The sequence below is a fragment of the Myotis nattereri genome (genome assembly GCF_964212035.1).
Source record: "Myotis nattereri genome assembly, chromosome: 18".
NCBI lineage: Eukaryota > Metazoa > Chordata > Mammalia > Chiroptera > Vespertilionidae > Myotis > Myotis nattereri.
Window position 1 is genome coordinate 33,122,984 of NC_138093.1, and position 20,196 is coordinate 33,143,179.

Consider the following 20,196-nt stretch of genomic DNA (forward strand, 5'->3'; position numbering starts at 1 on the left):
TCATCGTTACAAATTAAACATAATGAAAGCATAGTGATCAATCACAAAAACAATATGTAATTATATATGTGCTTTCCAATGGTCTTAGGCGACCCCTGTGAAAGGGTTGTTCGACCCCCAAAGGGGTCATGACCCACCGGTTGAGAACCGCTGGCCTAGGCGGACCCTTGCAAGACCCGGCTTGAGAGAAAGGGAGCAGGAGAAAGAAAGGCTCCCCAGGTCCACGTCCATCTGGGCCCCCTGCAGAGAGAATTTCTCTTGCTGACCTTCCCTTCCCCCTAGTCAGACACTACAGTGACAATGACATGCATCACACTGGACAATCCAATGGGGAGATGAGGGAGGGGGAGAAAGCAGGCAGGTAAGCACGGTGAGTAAAGCACACTCTGAAGAGACAAAGGTAAAGGGGAAAGTGGGCTTCTGTGTCCCCATCCACCCCACCCCCAACTTACTAACATCAGTCACTTTAGACACCAGAGACTGACAAGAACCAATGTACTGGCCCTGCTTAGCCTCAGTCCCAGGTAAGCTTATCAGCCCGGGGGCGAGCACCCCGTTTTCTCCTCCTCCAGACCACCCCATGAGGACGTGTTCCAAAGCACCCAACTCGGGCCACTGGCCTCTGGGTGGGGAAAGGGTTCACACTGCAGGACAGCTAAGGTTGGTCTGCGACACACGGCCTCACGTTCACGGTCGGGGGTGGGGCTTGGAAGTTAAATGACTCCTTGGTGATTAGTGGCAAGGGCAGGAGGCCAGGACTGGAGGGAAACACAGAGTTACACCACCGGAATGCTGACTTGGGTCTTCGGCTGGTCGGCCCCTTCTTGCATGTCCAGGGCACGGAGAGGGTTGAGGGGCTTGAGGGGCCGGCTCCCAACACTGTAATTTCTCGGACGCCTGATTGTATTCGAACTGGACAGAGGAGTAAAGCTGTTCCTTCTCATCCTTACAGGGGTTTGGTTCTTGGGAAAGTTGTTCTGATTAGAAACGGAGGGACACCACACAAATGAAAGCTAAGACAAAAGCTCGCCCGTGAAGGTTACATCATGCTCATAACCACAACACTCATCCTGCTCCTGAGGCAGCCTCCTGAGCCCTGGCTGTGGCCTGGTCCCCTGGCCCCAGGAAGATAAAGGGTTGTGGAGGGAGACGCTCCTTGAGCATCGAACTCCAAAGCAGGAAAGAGGGACCCAGAAAGGAAGGGGCTCACTTAAGAGCAAACGGACTACCGGGACAGACCTAGGAACAGAACTGCACCTCTTCACCCCACCTGGCAGGTGAGGGTCTGCTGGATCCTGCTTCCTAAAGGGGGGGAGGGGGGAGGGGGGAGGGCATTGCACTTCACTTCAGCCAAACGCTTTGCATTTTTAACTGGCTTTCCAGGAGGTCCCAAGGTCAAGGCTCATGAAAGAGGTACTAATCTCTAAAAATAGTTCATTCCAACATCTCTGCCTCTTGGAAGTGAGCAGACCACCTGGACGTGAGGCCTGGATCTGTTTTCCTTTCGTACATAAAAGCAACCCCAGTGTCTTGATGCCAAAGGTTCCAGTTCTCAAGGTGGCAGGGAACCTGCCCGCTCGTCTGTGGGAAATACTTACCGCTGGCTTGTCTCGGTGAGTGTTCACAGCCTCCACGTTGACCTTAATCGTTTCCACTTTGCACCCTGGGAACATAGAGGAGAGAAAAGAGGCCTTTGGGGGGCAAATCTCCGAGAGAGATCCCTCTGTTTCAGCACGAGAAAGCACACCAGAAAAGAACGCCTACGTCCCCAATACATACATACATTTAAAAACAGGGCTTTCCTGTATACAGGGGCGATGAAGTTGAACTTCTACACAAACTTCAGAGAAATCCTGACCTTGCTCAATCCCCACCTTCTGCCCAGCTCCTAAATGCATATTTACCGTAGGCCACAGGAGTAAGTTTGAAGATGGTATGGAGAGGGCACCTCAAGTATGGCAGCTCATCTGAAAGCAGAAAGACCAGGTGAGGAAGACCCTTCGCATGGAGTGAGGTCAAGCTAGTGGCAGAAAGAGACTAAGGAGCACATGAGTTTTCTTTACCTTGACCTGGAGAGATACAGCTCCTCCCTTCACCTTGACCTGGAGAGATACAGCTCCTCCCCTGAACCCCAGACAGTTGTCAAGACAGCCACCCAAGCAACTGCGTGGCTAAGGAAGGATGCAAGCCCATTTTCGATCCCTCCATGCCGACAAAACAGGAGTAAGTGCTGCAGCCAGGACCCCATGGAAGGAAAGAGCGTGGCCCACCTGCAGGCTTCCCAGCCGGTCAGGTAGGTCGGGAAGGGAAGTGCCAGCACTTCCTGCCAGCTCCACCCAGAAACTGTCCTAAATCTAAGGATGAAGATGCTTCTAAGGTACCACCCTCCTTGTAGCCACAGTAACAAGCTGGCATGTTCAACCGCTTTTCTGAGGCTGCCAGAAGGGTTAGCTCGAGGCTGCCAGAAGGGTTAGCTCGAGGCTGCCCTCGAGCAGCCCAGCAGCAGCCCCTCCACTGGGGGCTTTTGGACCAGCAGTCAATTCAGCCAGTAGCTGGCTGGTGGCTGCTGGGCGCCCCACACTGGTGCCTGAAGAATGCACTCCAATTTGAGTGAAAGAGGGGGAGGCCCAGTTGCCAGGGATCCTGGTGCCACCCCGAGCCCAGTCCCCTCCCAGCCCTTCCCTCAATGGCACCTGCGCCCTTATCCAAGAAGTAGGCCAGGAGGCAGCGCATGACAGCCTGGTGGGAGATGACGAGGACATTGCCCTGGCGCTCCAGCTCCATGATGACAGGCTCCAGCCGCTGCACCAGGTCCTGGTACGACTGTGGGGGGGAAGTGGGCAGGCTGCTAGGAGGCCGGGCGCAAGCTGGCAGCCGAGGCAGAGGCTGTGTCCAGAGTAAAGAGGCCACTGCTCCTTCCTCCCCAGCTGGCTTCCCTCCTAGAGCTTCAGCGACTGCATGTCGCCTGCTAACTCCCCAGCTTTGGAAGCTCCTAAGAATATTGAGACCTTTCAAGGGCAACATTCAGACAGAGGAAACTCCAGGTCAAGAAGAGAAAATCTGCATTTAGCACGTGGGTTTTTTCTTCCCCAGATTAACGGGCAGAGCATAAGGCAACCAGGGGCTCCTGGAGGCCCCCTGGACCTCGGTCATACTGTTGACTTCCTTCATCTCACACATCCCTAGACCGTGAAGCCACTTAGACCAGGAAACAGCCCAAACTCTGAAGCTGACAGGGATTTCATTCACAGCCCATATATCTACTTGGTGCCCATATCTGGGCATGGGATGTAGTGAGTGGAATGAAAAAAATAAAGTGAAAAAGATGGTGTTGATTCTACAACATACTCAACACAGCTTGTCTTGCCACTCTTTCCCCTAGAGATCTTAACAAATGAATAAGGCATCTGACTGCCTAAGCTGAATGAAAGACAGTAGGACCCAAAGTTAGGAGGATAAACTAAGTTCTGCCTCAAGTACCCTTTCTAGATCCCCCCAAATCCATTCAATCTTTCCCCCAAATTAACACTAAACTCCCAGCACAGGGTGGGGCAGTGGCGCCACATGAGGGAATCTCACCTCCCCGCTAGGATAGCGATACAGATATTTCTCTTGATCCCGAAGTGCAAACTCCTCTGGGTACTGCTTCTCAATCTCTGCATAGGTCATCTCCTCGCACACGCCCTGCAAGGAGCCACACTGGCTTACGGAGGTAGACTGGCCCTCACAGCCCCACCCAACGAAGGCAGACGACCCTGAGGAACACTAGTTTCTTACTACGGGCCAGGCACTGTGCCGGGTGCTTGCACATCTTGCAACTGCCTGGCCAGCGTGTCTGGGACGGGCGGGGTGAGGGCCACTGCGGAGAGGAGGCGGCTCCTCTAGCGTAAGCTGCCACTTTCTCCTACTACTGTGGGGAGTTTAAGGTCGAGGAGAGTCAGCGGGATAAAAGGAACAGGAAGCAGGGAAGGAGACGCAGCAGAAGGGACTGCAGAATTCGTGCAGAAGGCATAGAAGGGTGCAGAGGGAGCAAAGAAAAAGGAATGCCTACTTTTGTGCTCAAGGACAGAGAAAGCCAAGGAAACAAATGGAAAGGACTTTTTTTAGAATGGCTGGCCAAATGACCTAAGTAGACATTAAAGAAAAGAGCTGTTAGCTATTTCTTTTTCCCAGGAAGAAAATATACCGAGGTACCAAGTGGAACTCCCAGGTGCCCCCAAATTGGTTGGAGTGCCATTCCTGGCACAGATGTTCTGGCAGCAGGAAGCCCTAATTAGGGGTAGAACTGTTCCTACTTCCTCCCCATGCCAGCCACAGTGTTAGCTTCTGCAATGTCTCTACTTGGTGGTTCTAGACCAGTGATGGCGAACCTATGACACGGGTGTCAGGGTGACACGCGAACTCATTTTTTTGGTTGATTTTTCTTTGTTAAATGGCATTTAAATATATAAAATAAATATCAAAAGTATAAGTCTTTGTTTTACTATGGTTGCAAAGATCAAAAAATTTCTGTATGTGACACGGCAACAGAGTTAAGTTAGGGTTTTTCAAACTGCTGACACGTCGAGCTCAAAAGGTTCGCCATCGCTGCTCTAGATGTGAGGTGAAACTGCCCCGATGGTGGCTTCTGAGAGCGCCCGCCTGAATAGGAGGCTCTCCGGGCCATCCGCGCTTCCCACTCACAGCGTCAATCTCATTCAGAATCTTCCACTGCTCATAGGTCACCCCCAGCGACTCCGCAGTCTGGATAGTCCTCTTCAGCTGGCTCGTCCACACCTTGAGATCTGCTATCTCCTGTTCCTCCAGAAACTTCCTGAGAGCTTGGGCAAACTGGGGTTTGAAATAAAAGTTAAAAGAGAGGAAACACGGACACACACATACACCTGCTGACCCGGCCGAGGAGGGCACCGTGCGTGACCGCAGTCAAAATCGGAAAGGTGCTCCATGCGATAAACCCAAGAGGAAAGGAGCTTCCGCTGAGGTGCCCTGGTCTCTGCCAAGCACACAGGCTATGCCCGATAACCGATGGCTGAAGGACCACAGCACGAATGGTTCCAAGCTATCCACCCTTCACCACGGAGCTAGAATCAGTGGACAAGGAAAACCTTCAGCCCTTGCTGGACCGCCTGAAACCTAAGCCTCAATGGGGTTTAGGAAGAGTAAGGGGATAACAGAGATGACCTCCACTACGCCCTCTAACTCTAACCTAGGAAACCCAGCCTGCGGGCTAACTGCTCACCTGTTTGCCCCGCACCGAGAGGCCAGAGTCGCCCCCAATCTTCCCCAGGAGGTTGAACTCGCTCTCCCCGTGCCGGCAAAGGTAAATGGTGCGGGGAGAGACGTGGATATTCATGAGGTAGTAGACGATCTTGCTCTGGATGTAGTCCTGGACTCTGTTCACTAGAAACCTCTGGCCCACGTTGATCACCTTGATGAAAGAAAGATCCCTGGGACAGAGGGGAAAACATCCCCTGAGGATAAAAATCTGAGGCTAAGGGTGGCAGGGGAAAGGCTGTCAGAGTTACTCACAGACTCACGGCCGCTCTCCTCCTCCCCTGTCAGAGCCCCGCCCGGCTGAATGGTAAGAGCTGGCTTACTCCCCAGAACCCGAACTCCTGGTCAGTCCCTCAGTGCCTACACTATGCCATGAAATAAGTGTGATCGGCAGAACTCAGGCTCCCGTGAGGGGCTACACTAGATGACCTGAAGGTTTTGCTAACCTTGAATTTGGGTGAGAAGCACAGCCCCCCCATCTGAGGGGTCGTGACCTGGCCAGAGTACAGCATCACCAGCGGTGAGGGGGAGGCAGGAGAAGCAGAACCAGAGAAACCTCTGTGCATTCCCGGCATCTACCTACATCAATCTTCTCTCAAAGGCACTTCCGTGGACAGTCGCTTTGTGGCCATCATGGAATTACCTCGTTATAAAAATAATGCTTACTCCAAAAAAAATTATTTTAAAGGTACATTGATGCAAATAAAAATCAATGTACCATTAAGCCTACCACCAGAGATAACATCTATAAACACACACACACACATACACACACACACTTCCAGAATGTATTCTATGTAGGACTTTGGGGGTAACTAAAGAATACACTATGAAGCCATATCGAAGGCAGTGGTTTGCAACCTCTTGTAAAGAACACCTGCAAATACTAACATTCCGGGCAAGCCCTTGAGGAACTGAAGGACTCCAGAGCAGACCAGTGAAGTGACTCAGCAGTGGTCATGCACACTTGTCTCATTTGCTTGACTGCAGGGCTGTATTCTTATTGGGCTAGAACGGGAAACTGCTGACTGCATGCCTTTTCAAAGGCCACATTCTCACAGGGTTTTTTGTGTGTGTTTTTTTAATTTACTGGGGTGACACTGGTTAATAAAATTATATCGGTTTCAGGTTTACAATTCTACAATACATCATCTGTATATTCTATTGTATTTAGCCCTCCACGTCCTCACGAGTTTCCATGTGCACACATCTTTCTTCAACATGAACTTGACCTTTTGCTATGGCTCCTATACCTCACGCACATCAAGTTAACGTGTATTGTACACCACTTTGCTGATAGATGCTGCCATAGTAATGACAGCTAGCCATGATCAGACATTTCACTAAGCCAGGCATGTTCCTGAGAACTTCATGTTTAATTTATATACCTAAATGTTATCTGTTATATGTAACAAGATACATATTACATATGCATTACATGCATATACACATGCATATAACATACATGTTGTTTTATATTGTATATGTGTTGTTATATATGTAATGTATGTATACATATGTATTAATATATGTTATTTAACATATATGTACACACACATACACTTTTAAAATTGATCAAAAGCTGATGACATATCTCTAAGGGGTACCCTACATTACCCTCGTTTAAAACTACTGATCTAGAGCAGTGCTTCTCAATCAACCAAGGGTGATTTTATTCCCCAGGCAAACATTTAAGCTTGTCACAGGTTGGAAGTTATTACTGGTATCTAGTGAGCAGAGGGCAGGGATGCTGCTATATATCCTACAATGCACAAGACAACTACACAGAATTATCTACTTCAAAATGCCAACAATGTGGAGGCTGAGAAATCTTGCTCTAGAGCAGAGGTGGGGAACGTTTGGCCCACAGGCTGTACAAGGCCCACACAATCATTTGGTCCAGCCCTGCCAAAGCATTAGAGGTGAGTTAATTCAATGTCTGACCAAATATAGCAGACTAATTTTTACATTGATAATTTTATATGGCCTGAGAATTACGTTATAAACACCCAAATGGCCCTTGGCAGGAAAAAGGTTCCCCGCCCCTGCTCTAGAGGAGAGAGAGGAAGAATTGATGATCGTAAAAACAAAACAAAACACTTCAGTGTTCAAGGGAAAGATGCAGCCCACATAGAAGCCACAAATCCATACCTTGTTTCTCTAAAGGGATACAAGGGTCTGGAATGGCAGAAGGGAGTTTGGGGACAGAGAGAGAGAAAGGCTCTTTTCTCAAATGAGATCCGTGTTCATGCTCTTTAAACGGTGGCCTCAAACCTTACTTGTCATAGTTGTCTGGGTCAAGGGGCTGATAGGTGACTTTGTAGCACTCAATTCTCTTTAGGAAGTCCTCCATCACATTCTCCCTGTTCCTTTCAGGGTAATCAGGGCTGGACACCTTTACTTCCTGGAATCACAGAAGAGCAGGACCTGGTCAGACCCTCACTGGCCCTGCTGCAAACAGCCACTGCTAAATAAAGAAAAGGAAGTCCACAGCAGTGGCCTTTCACTGCAGCGCTGGCAAGCCCCACTCACTGAGCACCACCCCCACTCTGTCCCATGATCCTGGCAACCCAGGAGGGCAAGACAGCTGGGGAGTCATGTGCTTGCCCTGGGCTGAAGGACAGCCGGCAGCCGTGCAGCGGAAGCTGCTCCTGGGCCCCGATCCCTTCACGCACCTCCTTGGGAAGGCAGAACGTGCTTCCATTTCTCCCTATGACCATTTAGAATAAGATGCGTGATTGGACGCATGCCTGACTTGGACCAGACGCCTCTTCCTTAGATGATCCCAAGTGCCCACGTTGCTGGGAGAGCACCATCTTGACACCATGCATGGATGTCTAGTTGGCACAGCACAACCCATCAAATGGGCACTGGTTTATACTCTGACCATTAGACAAATGCTGGGCGGATGACCTTCCTAGAAAGTGGCCCTGACAGACCATGAGAGTTTGGTCTATTCTAAGAAGACATCTAGGTCTCCGCATCCAGCTAACACCCAGAACACAGGGCCAGGAATCCTCCAGTCTAAGTCCTGGTCTCCATTCAACAGCTAATTCTTATTTTATTCCTCAAAGCCTGTTTCCTCTCCCAAGAGTGTGGAAGTACAAAACGGTGCTCTGGCAGATCAAATAGATCAGTCAGTGATGTTAAACATGTCTATTTCTTTCTTTCATTACCCAGTAGACTCTCCCCTCCTACCGCCCCCCGCCCCCCTCCACATACACACCAGGCACAAAGGAAAAAGAGGTGGTGGTATACAGGGGTGTCACCCACCAGGATGTTGGCAGCGATGACATCAGGATCATCACACACAGATTCCACAAAGAACACCTGGCCAGAAAGAGAGGGCAGTGATGAATGAGTCAAAATTGGCCAGGTTGTTCATTAAGAGCACATGCTCATACCTACCTCACCCAGCCACCACATCCCCCAGGATTTTCTTTCATGACAGTGCCTTCAAGGCCTGTTCATTTAAAAATAACTCTTACCACATCCCCAGGGCCTCAGACATATAGGCTAAGGGGCTGAGAAAGTACCTGCAAGAAAACACTCAAGAATTGTGGGCCTGCCCCAAGAGAATAGAATCATACACCCAGTCTTGGCCTCACTCACCAGAGCCAAACAGATCTGCATGTGCCTTCCAACTGCCCACTTCCACTCATCCCCTTTCCTCTGACGTGGAGCCAGATCCTACCTTGAAGGAATTCTCCTCGGCAAAGTTCAAAATCATGTCCCTCCTCTCCCTAGTTGTATTGGTGGCATCAAACACCTGGGAAGAGCGCCCACAAGGTAAATGAGTGGGGAGCGAAAAATGGAATCCCTCCAAGGTGGACCCAAGGGGGCGGGGGGAGAGGTACACAGCTTTGAAAGGGTAGAGACCAAGGTGGGGAAGAGGTGGGCAAGGCTTACCGCAATCTGCCCGCTCTCCTCGGTGAGATACGCCTTAACGTCTTCTAGGGCCACCACAGCACACTGTCTGCCGTGAGAGCAGAGGAGATCAGCAGGGCGAGTGCAGCGAGACCAGGCTCAGGCATAGCCAGAGACCGGAGCAGCTGGGTTGCTATCGGAGTCACGTCCCTTCCTGCTTAAGTTTTCTCACTGGTCAAACACTTCCCTAACTAGACCTTTCAACTCCCACTGAGATGTGTATATCAGCCTACATCTTTCCCTTTCCCCCAGCCCATGCATATATCTTATCCCTCTGTAGGCTTGCTTAATCTGCAAGCATACATACATCTCCCTAAGCCCTGTTCTTCTACCCACACAAGCCCAAAGTGACCTGTCCAGAAGATAACTTCCACTCCAAATCCCCACAAAATATTTACTGAAAAGGAAACTAAGCCCCACTCTTAGGATGGCCGAGAAAGAGCTGGCCCAGAGGTCAGGCATCAGAAGACTCACTTGCGAATCTTCATGGCCTCCTCGTTGTCGTGCCGGAAGAAGTCATAGGACTTATAGGACTTGACTGCTTCGCGCCGATATACCCCAAGATTAAACACTGCAGAAGACACCAACACCCTTAAGCACCAAGACAATGCAGTGGCCCCACCAAAGGGGACATCCTGGTCTAATGTCAGAGTGGCCAAAGGGGATAAAAAAAATAAAAATAAAATAAAAAAGCACCAAGGCATGTAGGGAACAATACCAGGTTAAGAATCAAATTATGCTGGAGTTCAGACTTATTAGACCTTGGGCAAGTCTTAAGTTTCAATTGCCTCAGCAGCTTCTGCTATGTCACTGGGGTACTGCCAGGATTAAACAAGATGATGTATAGGTCAGGGCTTTAAAAATGTAAAGTGTAGCCCTAACCAGTTTGGCTCGGTGGATGGAGCATCTGCCTGTGGACTGAAGGATCCCAGGTTCGAGTATGGTCAAGGGCACATGCCCAGGTTGCAGGCTTGATCCCTAGTGTGGGGCATGCAGGAGGCAGCTGATCAATGATTCTCTATCATCACTGATGTTTCTATCTCTCTCTTCCTCTCCCTTCCTCTCTGAAATCAATAAAAATCTATTTTTAAAAAATGTCAAGCGTATACAGTCAAAGGCACTGAGGATAGAATCATATATTCTGGAGGAAGTAAGTCTGTGAGCAAGAATAAATTCAGCAAATCCAGAAGCAACAACTGCTTCTGCCAGAAGCACCCTGTAACCTTGATGCCAGGAAGAATGAATCCCGCAGAGGCCTGTGAGATGGAGGAACGGATCGTTTCCCTTCCCAAAGAATGAACGACCCGCACCTACCTTTGGTGGGCACTCCAATCCAGTTGAGGTAACGTGTGAGTTTCTTGGACACATAGGTCTTGCCCCGGGCTGGCAAGCCAATCATAACAATGAGCGTTGGGGAGTTGGTCATGTAGGATGCCCACGCTAGAGAGAAAGGAGACAGAACAGAGCTAAATGACTAGGGGCCAAGTCAGGTGCGTGCACAGGGCTAGCGACTTCATAGCTAGAATCTTGTTTAATCCTCAAACACCTCAGTGAGACGGGTTCAGGAAGACTGGGAAGGCAAACTGAAGACTTATCAGGCAAACCCTCCTGAAAGAGTAGAAGAGTCATGTAGGTTTTCAGAAAGTCCCCCAAAACATGAAGACATGTTTTCCCCACGTGCCCAAGGTCTCACAGAAGTACCCGAGGTGGACAGAGATAGAAAGACAGTAAGATGGCACCCTGCTCAACGCAAGGATGATAATAGCTTCAAAGGAGGGTCTTATGTCTGGAGATCCTACCCATTTAGAACTGAGCAGGCTCTTAGAATAGGTCCAACAGAGTGTGTAGGCTGATATCTCATCTATCCCTTCAGAGCCATGGGCAAGAATTAGCTTGCCCACCACAAAAAGAGCCGGGCTTCAAGTTGTTTTGGCCTTGCACTCGGGACATGAGCTTAAGCCAGAATGTCTAAACCACCAGTGAGATTAGACTGCGGAAAAGCCTACTTGACCAGGTTCCGACTAGACCTCAGGAAACTTCAGTGAAGCTTAGCCCACGAGGGCATCACGGCCAGCCTGCCTCAATGGCCCACAAGAAAGCAAGACAATTTAGAAGCAGGAACAGTCATTGGTTCGGGCTTCCTTTGGAAACTTATTTCAGAAATACTCATTTACATACTCACTGGACAGGTGGGGCAAATTAGATATTCAGAGTCAGTCAGGTGACTTGCCTATGGACACACAATAAGACGGAAGAGCTGGTACTACAGTCCGGATTTCGTGCTTCCTCGGTGGCTTTTCTCCTTAAAAAGAGCCTGGGATTTCTCATCAGCTTGCCCATAGGATCTGGCTCCTCTCTGCCCATCCTGCTGGTGGGCGAGGGCCCCGCCCTGCTGCCAACCACTTCCCGCGGGCCAAGACCCAAAGGAGGTCATCTGGGAGGCTCGGCTCTGTGAGCTCCTCTAAGGGCACAGGGACAGGAGAGGGAAAGAACCAACTGCCTTCACTTCCCAGCACTGCTTTCCAGAGGGTGCCCTGCAAGTCGTTGCTGCTGCTCTCTACCCTGGGACAAGGGGACCCCATAAGGCTAAGAAACAATTCTGTAAAATCGGGGAACATGGGTGGAAAAGTCATCATTTTTCTTCGGGGAAAGGAATGTCAAAAGAGTTCAGTGGAGAAGTGGGCAGAAGGGCCCGGGTAGAGAACAGGCCTCGGAAGGAAGAGAGTTTCCTAAGGGTGTTTGGCAAGAAGTACACGGAAGCCAAGGAGTGGCCCAAGTGGTGAGGGAGGGGTAGGCTCAGGGTCAGAGGGCTTGGCACATTGACAATTCCTGGCCCTGGGCACCGGAAGTGACTTTCATCTCTCATCAAATCTGCAGGACGAAAGCAAGAGAACTCAACCCAGCATCCTCAGCTGATGTTCATCCCTGACCCCTGACCCCTGACAGGCAGATCTCTCTCCCTGGGATCAGCTGCCCCGGGATTTCAGTATTTAAATCCTCCTGAGTCTTCACTTTCTCCAGCTCAGCGCCTCGATCTTCTCCATCCCCCGTGATCTGGCTCATTACCTGCACTTCCAGGCCTGCTTTGTCCACACCTTCCAGCCCATTAGGCGCTTCCCCAAAGGTCCTATTACCTCCCTAATGCTGAAAATAAACTGATGCTTGGGAGCTGCTCTGAAGCCAAGGAAGGAACCAGCTGCTCTGTGTAAACCAAACTGAACAGAGGGCTCGGAACAAAAGAAAACAAGGGTCACTAATGTCTCCCCACAGTGGCCCCCAGAACCACACCACCTGCCTCTGCCCACAATCCACCCATGCACATCTGCCGCAACCAGGGCTTCTCATTTTCCACACTTCCTGTCTCAAACTGCCACATTAGCAGAACCAGGAACAGACTGTCCTGCCTGTTAAAAAACACCCCCACCACCACCACCTTAATCTTCAGTAGTAGACACTTCATGCTGATTAATTTCAGAGACAATGTAACACACCCATGGGCATATCATGGAAAGCTGTTTCAATCTTGAAAGCCTCTTCTATCTTCTTTACATGAGGTTTAACTCACTTTCTCAATCTTTCACTTACTTTCCTTTCATGAACACACTCATGGAAATGAGGAAATGAGGGCTTGGTGACTTCCCTCCTATAGACAGACAAACTCAAGCTCAGAGAAAAACAGCATGGCCCACAGTAGAGAGTCAATCAAGGTCAGGGCTCTGACCAGACTCCTGGTTTCATGGCCACCCATTCAGTCCCAGCCTCCACTCTTGTCAGCACCTGACCAAGGAGCCATGTGGTAAACACAACTAAGCTTTCTGATCCGATCCTGAAGGGTGGTCCGGAAGGCCACTGGTTCCCAGCCTTTTCATGATCAAGGTCTTCTTCACTACTTGTCCTAAGTAGAGCCAACATTTTTGAAATATGCTGCCCATTAAAGTGTGTTTCATTATTTAATATCTTCTTTTTACTCATCAGAAGTCATAAAACTGACAGTTATCACCTTCTATTTGACTGATAGGCATGAAATACCCAAACTGCTAAGAAAGTTGTTTTTGCTAATCAGTGCAGCTATCCTATATAATCCTATGTAATAAAAGGCTAATATGCAAATCAACCGAACGGCAGAAAGACTAGTTGCTATGACACGCACTGACCACCAGGGGCAGACGCTCAATGCAGGAGCTCATGGCTGGCGAGGACAGCCACAGTGGCGGGAGCCTCTCCCACCTCCGTGGCAGCACTGAGGATCTCTGACTGCTAGCTTAGGCCCGCTCCTTGTGGGGAGCTAGCTTAGGCCCACTAAGCCATCAGTTGGGCATCCTCCCGAGGGCTTCCGGACTGCAAAAGGCCGGCTGAGGGATTTCATGCACCAGGTCTCTAGTAGTTAATAATGCCCAAGGACCATCAATTACTTTGAAATATTAAAACAGTTTACAATACAGAACTTTGAGGACAGTCATGCTGATCAACATTTTAAATGTATCGATCTTTTCTTCTATTATTTCTATAGAAAAGTTGCTAGCACAAACATGCAAAGGTGTGTGTGTGTGTGTGTGTGTGTGTGTGTGTGTGTATGCAAGGATGCTCACTGCAGTATTGTTTGTGATAGTGGAAAACTGGAAACAGAAATGTCCATCAGGGGGAGAATGACATATCCATACAATGCAATACTGTGCAGAATGAGGTAAATCTGGATTTACTGACATGGAAGAAAATGTCCAAAATATAGCAAGCTTAAAGGCGGTAGGGGTGGGTGGAATAATGGCAGCAGAACCAAACGTGTACAGCATGAACCTTTTTTTCTTTAATAGGACACACCAGAATGAGTTGTTAGAAAGAAGCAGACTTAGATAGGAGAAATTGTGGGAGATTTTTTACTTTTCACTTTCTTTCTGTACTGTTTGAATATTTCATGAGCATGTGCTGCTTTTGTCATTAGGGAAAGGTATACATGGGAATTTGTCTGTTCCCGACCTACTCAAAATAATAACGAATAGATGAAACGAAGAAAGAAAAGCATGTAGACCTCCCCCCACACACTACTGCTTTCAGAGCCTTGACAGCAGTCCTCTGAGCACCCTAAAGGCACCTCAGCCATCACCCCACCCCTGGAGCAGCTGACATCCCAGGAAGGTTCCTTTGTTGGCTTTGGTTCCCTAAAGTAATCCTTCAATCTCCAGCTCAGTCACTTCATAGAGTCCGAGTCAGCCAGCACAGGTGTAATTAGCACCAAGGGGATAATGGCTGAGCTATTAATAAAGGAACTGCTGGGTATGAGCACTGAGAGGCCAGGGGAGCCCGCTCCAAGATGCAGGCAAATAACAGAGAAAAAGGAGATGAATTAACACATATTCTCATGACTGTATTTCTCCTTTGACCGTAAGGGTTTCATAGTCCAACCGGAAGGGAGAAGAGATGGGGCAAATGAAGGACAGGGGCTTTAGGACAACCCAAATGCTTCCAGTGGGCAGAGGGTGGAGCTTTGAGAGGAGGATCAGAGCCCAAACCAGGAATGAAGAGCCCAGAGGGCTAGAAACCTGGGATTACTGTTTCTTGGCTAATCAGAAGCCTTCAGGGCAGAAAATTTGCAAAGAGTCAGGAAGGCAGATAGGAGATTCCTTTGGAGAATAAAGCAGAGTCCCGACTGACACTGGGCATTCATTGTGCAGGGTCAGAGGCTCCCACAGGTATCAGCTCCTCCCCACACATGTACCGGCTCTCTGTGCCCTGGTGAATCAAGTGCACCTCTCTTTAGAATGTGCATCCACACCCCAAAATCTGGGTTACAATACTGTCAAATAAGAGGAGAAAATATTCTTTACTGAAAATATAATTCTTCACGGGGTTCTTTTAAACAGAGAGCTCCCCATCAGAGCATTTAGACCACAATTCAATTTAGATATTTCAAGAATAAACACAACATGCAAATAGAACCGCCAGTAAAAATAATACACCTAGCTACGTGCCCAACACTCTTCTAAGTGCTTTCCTATATTTACTCATTTAATTCTCACATCACTGCGGGGGGGGGGGGCATGCTATTATTATCCTAATTTTACAAAGGGGGTAAGCAACTTGTTCAAGTGCACATAGCCAGGAAGTATTAAATCCCAGATTCAAACACAGAGGTTCTTACTCTAGAGCAGCGGTTCTCAACCTGTGGGTCGCGACGCCTTTGGGGGTCGAACGACCCTTTCACAAGGGTCGCCTAAGACCAATGGAAAACACGTATAATTACTTATTGTTTTTGTGATCAATCACTGTGCTTTAATTATGTTCAATTTGTAACAATGAAAATACATCCTGCATATCAGATATTTACATTATGATTCATAACAGTAGCAAAATTACAGTTATGAAGTAGCAACGAAAATAATTTTATGGTTGGGGGTCACCACAACATGAGGAACTGTATTAAAGGGTTGCGGCATTAGGAAGGTTGAGAACCAGTGCTCTAGAGGCTGCCCTAAAAACAGCCCGCAGTACCTAGGTTTCTGCCCTGGCAGAGAAAGGAGACCCTAACCGGTGAATATGCCAACCCCAGTATGACATCCAAACCACCTGCCCCTGCTACAACCCAAAACCCAGCAAGCCTCATGGGCGCCGGGTGAAGAGATTATCATCGTTAATCCTGAGACTGAAAAGGGCATGAGATCAAGGTCGAGACTCTGGGGAAAGCTTTGAACATGAGATGATTCCAGGTCTCATGCTGCCTGGCTGTTTCCACCTGCCAATATATATATAACCACTGAAGTGAGAAGACTGACTGCTGGCAAGATGCAATCTGGACGCTGGGGGAAGAAGGATTGGCATTCCTTTAGGTTCCCCAAGACATCTGGAGCCCAGTGGCCCAGGACCTTCTGAACCTACTGACCCTGTTGAGGTCTATAATAATGCTGAGCACCGCAATTGCTTCATCGCTCTGCAATCCCACCTGCCATCTCTGTCTAAATAACTAGCATTAAAAAACTCTGGTGAAACCTCGTCCCCAAAGGAATGAAACTGTAGGGAACATAATCTGCAAAGTTCAAAGGCTAACCCTGTGAGAAAGTAAGGTGCCCAAGACACAGAGAAAAGTCTCTAGTGTCAGGGCCGGTTCCACGGAGGGCTGTAGCAATGGGTTCCTACTTGCAATTTCTCCAATGAGCAGCACCCTCCCAAAAGGTAGCCCAAGAAAACCAAGAGAAACTGTTCACAATGTCAGCCCCAGGTAATTCCTGCACAGGGTCCCTCCCAGTGTGTACTACTAATGCTTGCCCCAGCTTTTAGCCTGCAGTGTGCAGATACTCCCAGGAGACAGATTCAGGTGAAAAGAGCAGTAAGAAAATGCTGGGCTCCACCTGCAGGCTGGCCCCAAGGACAGACACTTCACCCAGTCTACTTTTTCTTCCCTTTGTAGACTTTGTTTTCAATTCCCATGTCAAAGAATTACTTCTCACTCCCACCAAGCAGCCAAGTCTCGGATGACAACTGTATTCCCAAGATAAAATTCTGGGAGCGTGCAACCCTCTTTTTTGCCAGAACTTACAACATATCTTCTTGGACAGTCGAAGATTGGAGGCTGTGGTTTGATTGCTGCTATTGTTCTGTTCTGAGGAAGATGCAGTATCCTCAGACATGGCGGCTCTTCAGACGTCTGGAAGGGACAAAAGGAATGTAAGGGAGGGAAGGAAGAAGACGTCCTTCAAAACACTCAGTGAAGAATGGATCCCTGAGGTATCAGTGGTAAAGTCCAGCCCTCTTTCTCCCAGTTAATAGCTACAGGCCCTAGGACAGCGGTTCTCAACCTGTGGGTCGCGACCCCTTTGGCGGTCGAACGACCCTTTCACAGGGGTCGCCTAAGACCATCCTGCATATCAGATATTTACATTAAGATTCGTAACAGTAGACACATTACAGTTATGAAGTAGCAACGAAAATAATTTTATGGTTGGGTCACAACATGAGGTTCTGTACTTAAAGGGCCAGAAGGTTGAGGACCACTGCCCTAGGATAAGGCGTGAAACCAGAGCCCTCGGGGTTTCCTCGTCTGCATAAAAATAGAGCACTAGAATCTTGCATTTATAATACTGATTTAGGAGTACCATTCACATAAATTATCGCCTTCACTCTTTCCAATATTCCTGTAATAAGGCAGATTTTACTACCATTTATTACTCCTTCCCATTTTACAGATTGAAAAACTGAGGTCAATCAAATTTTGTGGCTCATCCAAGTCCTTGCTGACCTCAAATTCGAGTTTAAGAATCTGGGGAGAGTAGTGGCAGCAGGTGGGGGGGTGGGGTGGTTGGGAACAGATAAAGTTCATTATCACAAACAAATGGCAGTCCAATGGTAGGACTCAGTCCTGGGGAAAAAAAAGATGAGAAAGTGGGAAAATATCAAATGTGTTCCCTTAAAGCAAAACTGTAACTGGACAGACACCCCATTTCCAGCACGCCACCATTTCTCCTCTGGTGCTCTTATTCTCAAGCCCTTGCTCTGCACCGTCTCCCCATCTAACCCCGGGACAAGGTCTATAGAAGGAACATGGGGGCACAAAAGAGGCGGTAAATGACTTCCTCAAGGTCATCTACAGAATAAGGGTATGCAAACACCCTAAGGTGTAATCAGATCAGTTCAACCTGGGGTGGGAGAGCCCCCGAGCTCACTCCCCAAACCCAGACAAGCAATTCGTGAGGAAGGACGGTCCTATGGCTTTAAGGACCTGGCACTGGCTGCGCTCCCACTGACCACGCAAATCCTCCAACCCAGACACCTGCTGCGATCCAAGTCCCTGGAGGTCCGCACTCCGGGCTGCGTCTCGGGCCGGCACTTCCCCGAAACAGCAGGGCGCCTTCGTCTCGCACCTCATCCGGGTGTACGCAGTCCCCCTCCTCCCGCCCTCCCAGCCTCTTGCAGGCGCAGTGCAGCTGTCGCTCACCCTGTGATCCCCAAGATCCCTCCCGGCAGCGACCCCGGCAGCTCCCCGGTAACGAAGCGGACACCAGCCCACACCCGGCGGCCTCCGGCCCGGCACACCAGTCATTCGCAATTCAAGTGCCCCCGCCTGGCTCCACCCACCCCCACGTTGGTCCTCACCTGGAGAGAATCTTCGACCAATCGGCGCCCGCAGACTCCAGGGGGCGGGGCTCCAGGAGGACTCGCTGACGCAGGCTCCCCGAGGAGGACGGCGCTGTGAAGGGGAAAGAGAGCACGTTCCCAAGTTTCCCCGCACCTTGGAGGTTGGTTGCATCGTTGCCCGGCAACTAAGAAGGCTGGGGGCGGGGTTTGTGGAAATCTGCGTCTTTTTTTTTTTGCATACTCTCGCGAGAGTGGACGGAGCTGTCTGGAGAGGGTGTGACTTTGAAGACACAACTTTGGGGAGGTTAACCCTTTCCCGCCTTGAGTCTCCGCGCTTGAGCTGGTTACCTAAGGCTTGCAGCGGTTCTCAACCTGTGGGTCGCGACCCCTTTGGCGGTCGAACGACCCTTTGACAGGGGTCGCCTAAGACCATCCTGCATTTCAGGTATTTATATTACGATTCATCACAGTAGTAACATTACAGTTAGGAAGTAGCCACGAAAATAATTTTATGGTTGGGTCACAACATGGGGAACTGTATTTAAAGGGCCAGAAGGTTGAGAACCACTGGCTTAGGGTGTTTGCCTATCTTTCTCATAGGCCAGACTTTCTAAATTAAGAAAACCAACTCATTGCTGAGCCGCGAGCTTCTCTGGACCCATCCGCATATGCCAGTGGACGTCTACCACCTGCACCACCCCCTCCGACCGCCCACACTATGCCTTCTGCTCGGGTCATCTTGAAGAACCAAAGAAGAAAACGGCTCCAGCAGGAAAACGGGTCCTGAAGGGCGTGAAAAGACGCAAAGGTTACACGTAACTTACGCAGAGGTGGAGGCGTTTGTAGGGGAGGTGAGTTTGCACATCTCAAGGACACGTTCCACGTGCGCTTGACGCTCGATTCTGTGGATACACCCCCACCTCGCAGGTCTGGGCGTACTGCTCTAAGGGGGATGGAAAGCGAACAATGAGTGTGGATTTCTTGCAAGAGAGGTAAACTCAGAGATGTCTTTATTTCTCCTTCGGCTGGGGGTTGAAGTCTTCCTTCAAACATCTCATAGTGAAGCCCTATTACAACGCCCAGTCTATGACAGTTGCCCTCTGTGACTCTATAACTTTATCCATTCGGCAGGCACTGACTGAGCATTTATTTGCTGGACACAGCCGTCGGTTCTAGGGATGCAGGGTTGAAAGGGGTCACATAACCTCGCATGATCACGTTGCTGTGAAGTTCAGTGGTTACGGGTCCTTGACAACCCGCCCTCTCTTCCGATCACAGTGCTTGTCACACGGAAGGCAGGAAGGGAACCCTCTTCCTGTTTGTGTACTCGGGGCCTGAGCTGGAATGTGGGTGACACACACAAGTCCTCCTCGTTCCTTCTCCGCATGCTGCCACCCCCTCCCTGCAGGTGGCAATTGCCCTGGGGCCGAGGGCAATGGCACAGCCTGAGTCTGACCTCATACTGAGCTTTCTGATGTGGCCAATGGACGTTTGCAGGTGACAGCCTCCTGCAGGTGGGAGAGGCCAGTCACCCCTCAACCTCAGTGAGTCAATGTTTGCCGCCGCCATGAGTCTATTCCTGCGCCCCTGGTTATTTTCGGCCGGTCCTTTGACTCACTGACCATGCTTGGCATTCATTTGCGTGCTGAACCATGATTCTCTTTCTCCCGGTGTAGTTCGCAAGCCCCAATTTAGTAATTCCCGACCTCAAGTCAGTGCAAGACGACATTCCAATGTACTGGATTCAGGAACTCCTTCCCCGCCCTCTCGCCTTGAGCATATATGCGGCCGATTTCGAGGGCACCTCACTCGACCTACAGGTAGCAAGACCTTTTGTTCTTTAGAAATACTGATACACCTTCACCCTGCGGCTCCCGAAGAGGCGGGAGGAGTGGGGAGTTAGCTGTCCCTTTAAGAGAACTCGCTCTGCTT

At 49.5% G+C, this 20,196-nt stretch overlaps 1 protein-coding gene across 1 annotated transcript; it reads right to left on the reverse strand.

Moving 5' to 3' along the window:
• Positions 1–16,820, reverse strand: PFKFB2 (6-phosphofructo-2-kinase/fructose-2,6-biphosphatase 2; the record flags this gene model as incomplete). The annotated part of the gene is made up of 14 exons (XM_081112381.1): positions 1–977; positions 1,599–1,663; positions 1,905–1,967; positions 2,694–2,823; positions 3,580–3,684; positions 4,684–4,830; positions 5,240–5,447; positions 7,554–7,678; positions 8,548–8,604; positions 8,969–9,043; positions 9,184–9,250; positions 9,676–9,772; positions 10,516–10,641; positions 16,730–16,820. 14 exons carry the CDS (start codon positions 16,818–16,820, stop codon positions 777–779), a joined length of 1,557 nt encoding a protein of 518 aa, XP_080968507.1. The 3' UTR covers positions 1–776.
• Positions 16,821–20,196: the final 3,376 nt, after the last annotated feature.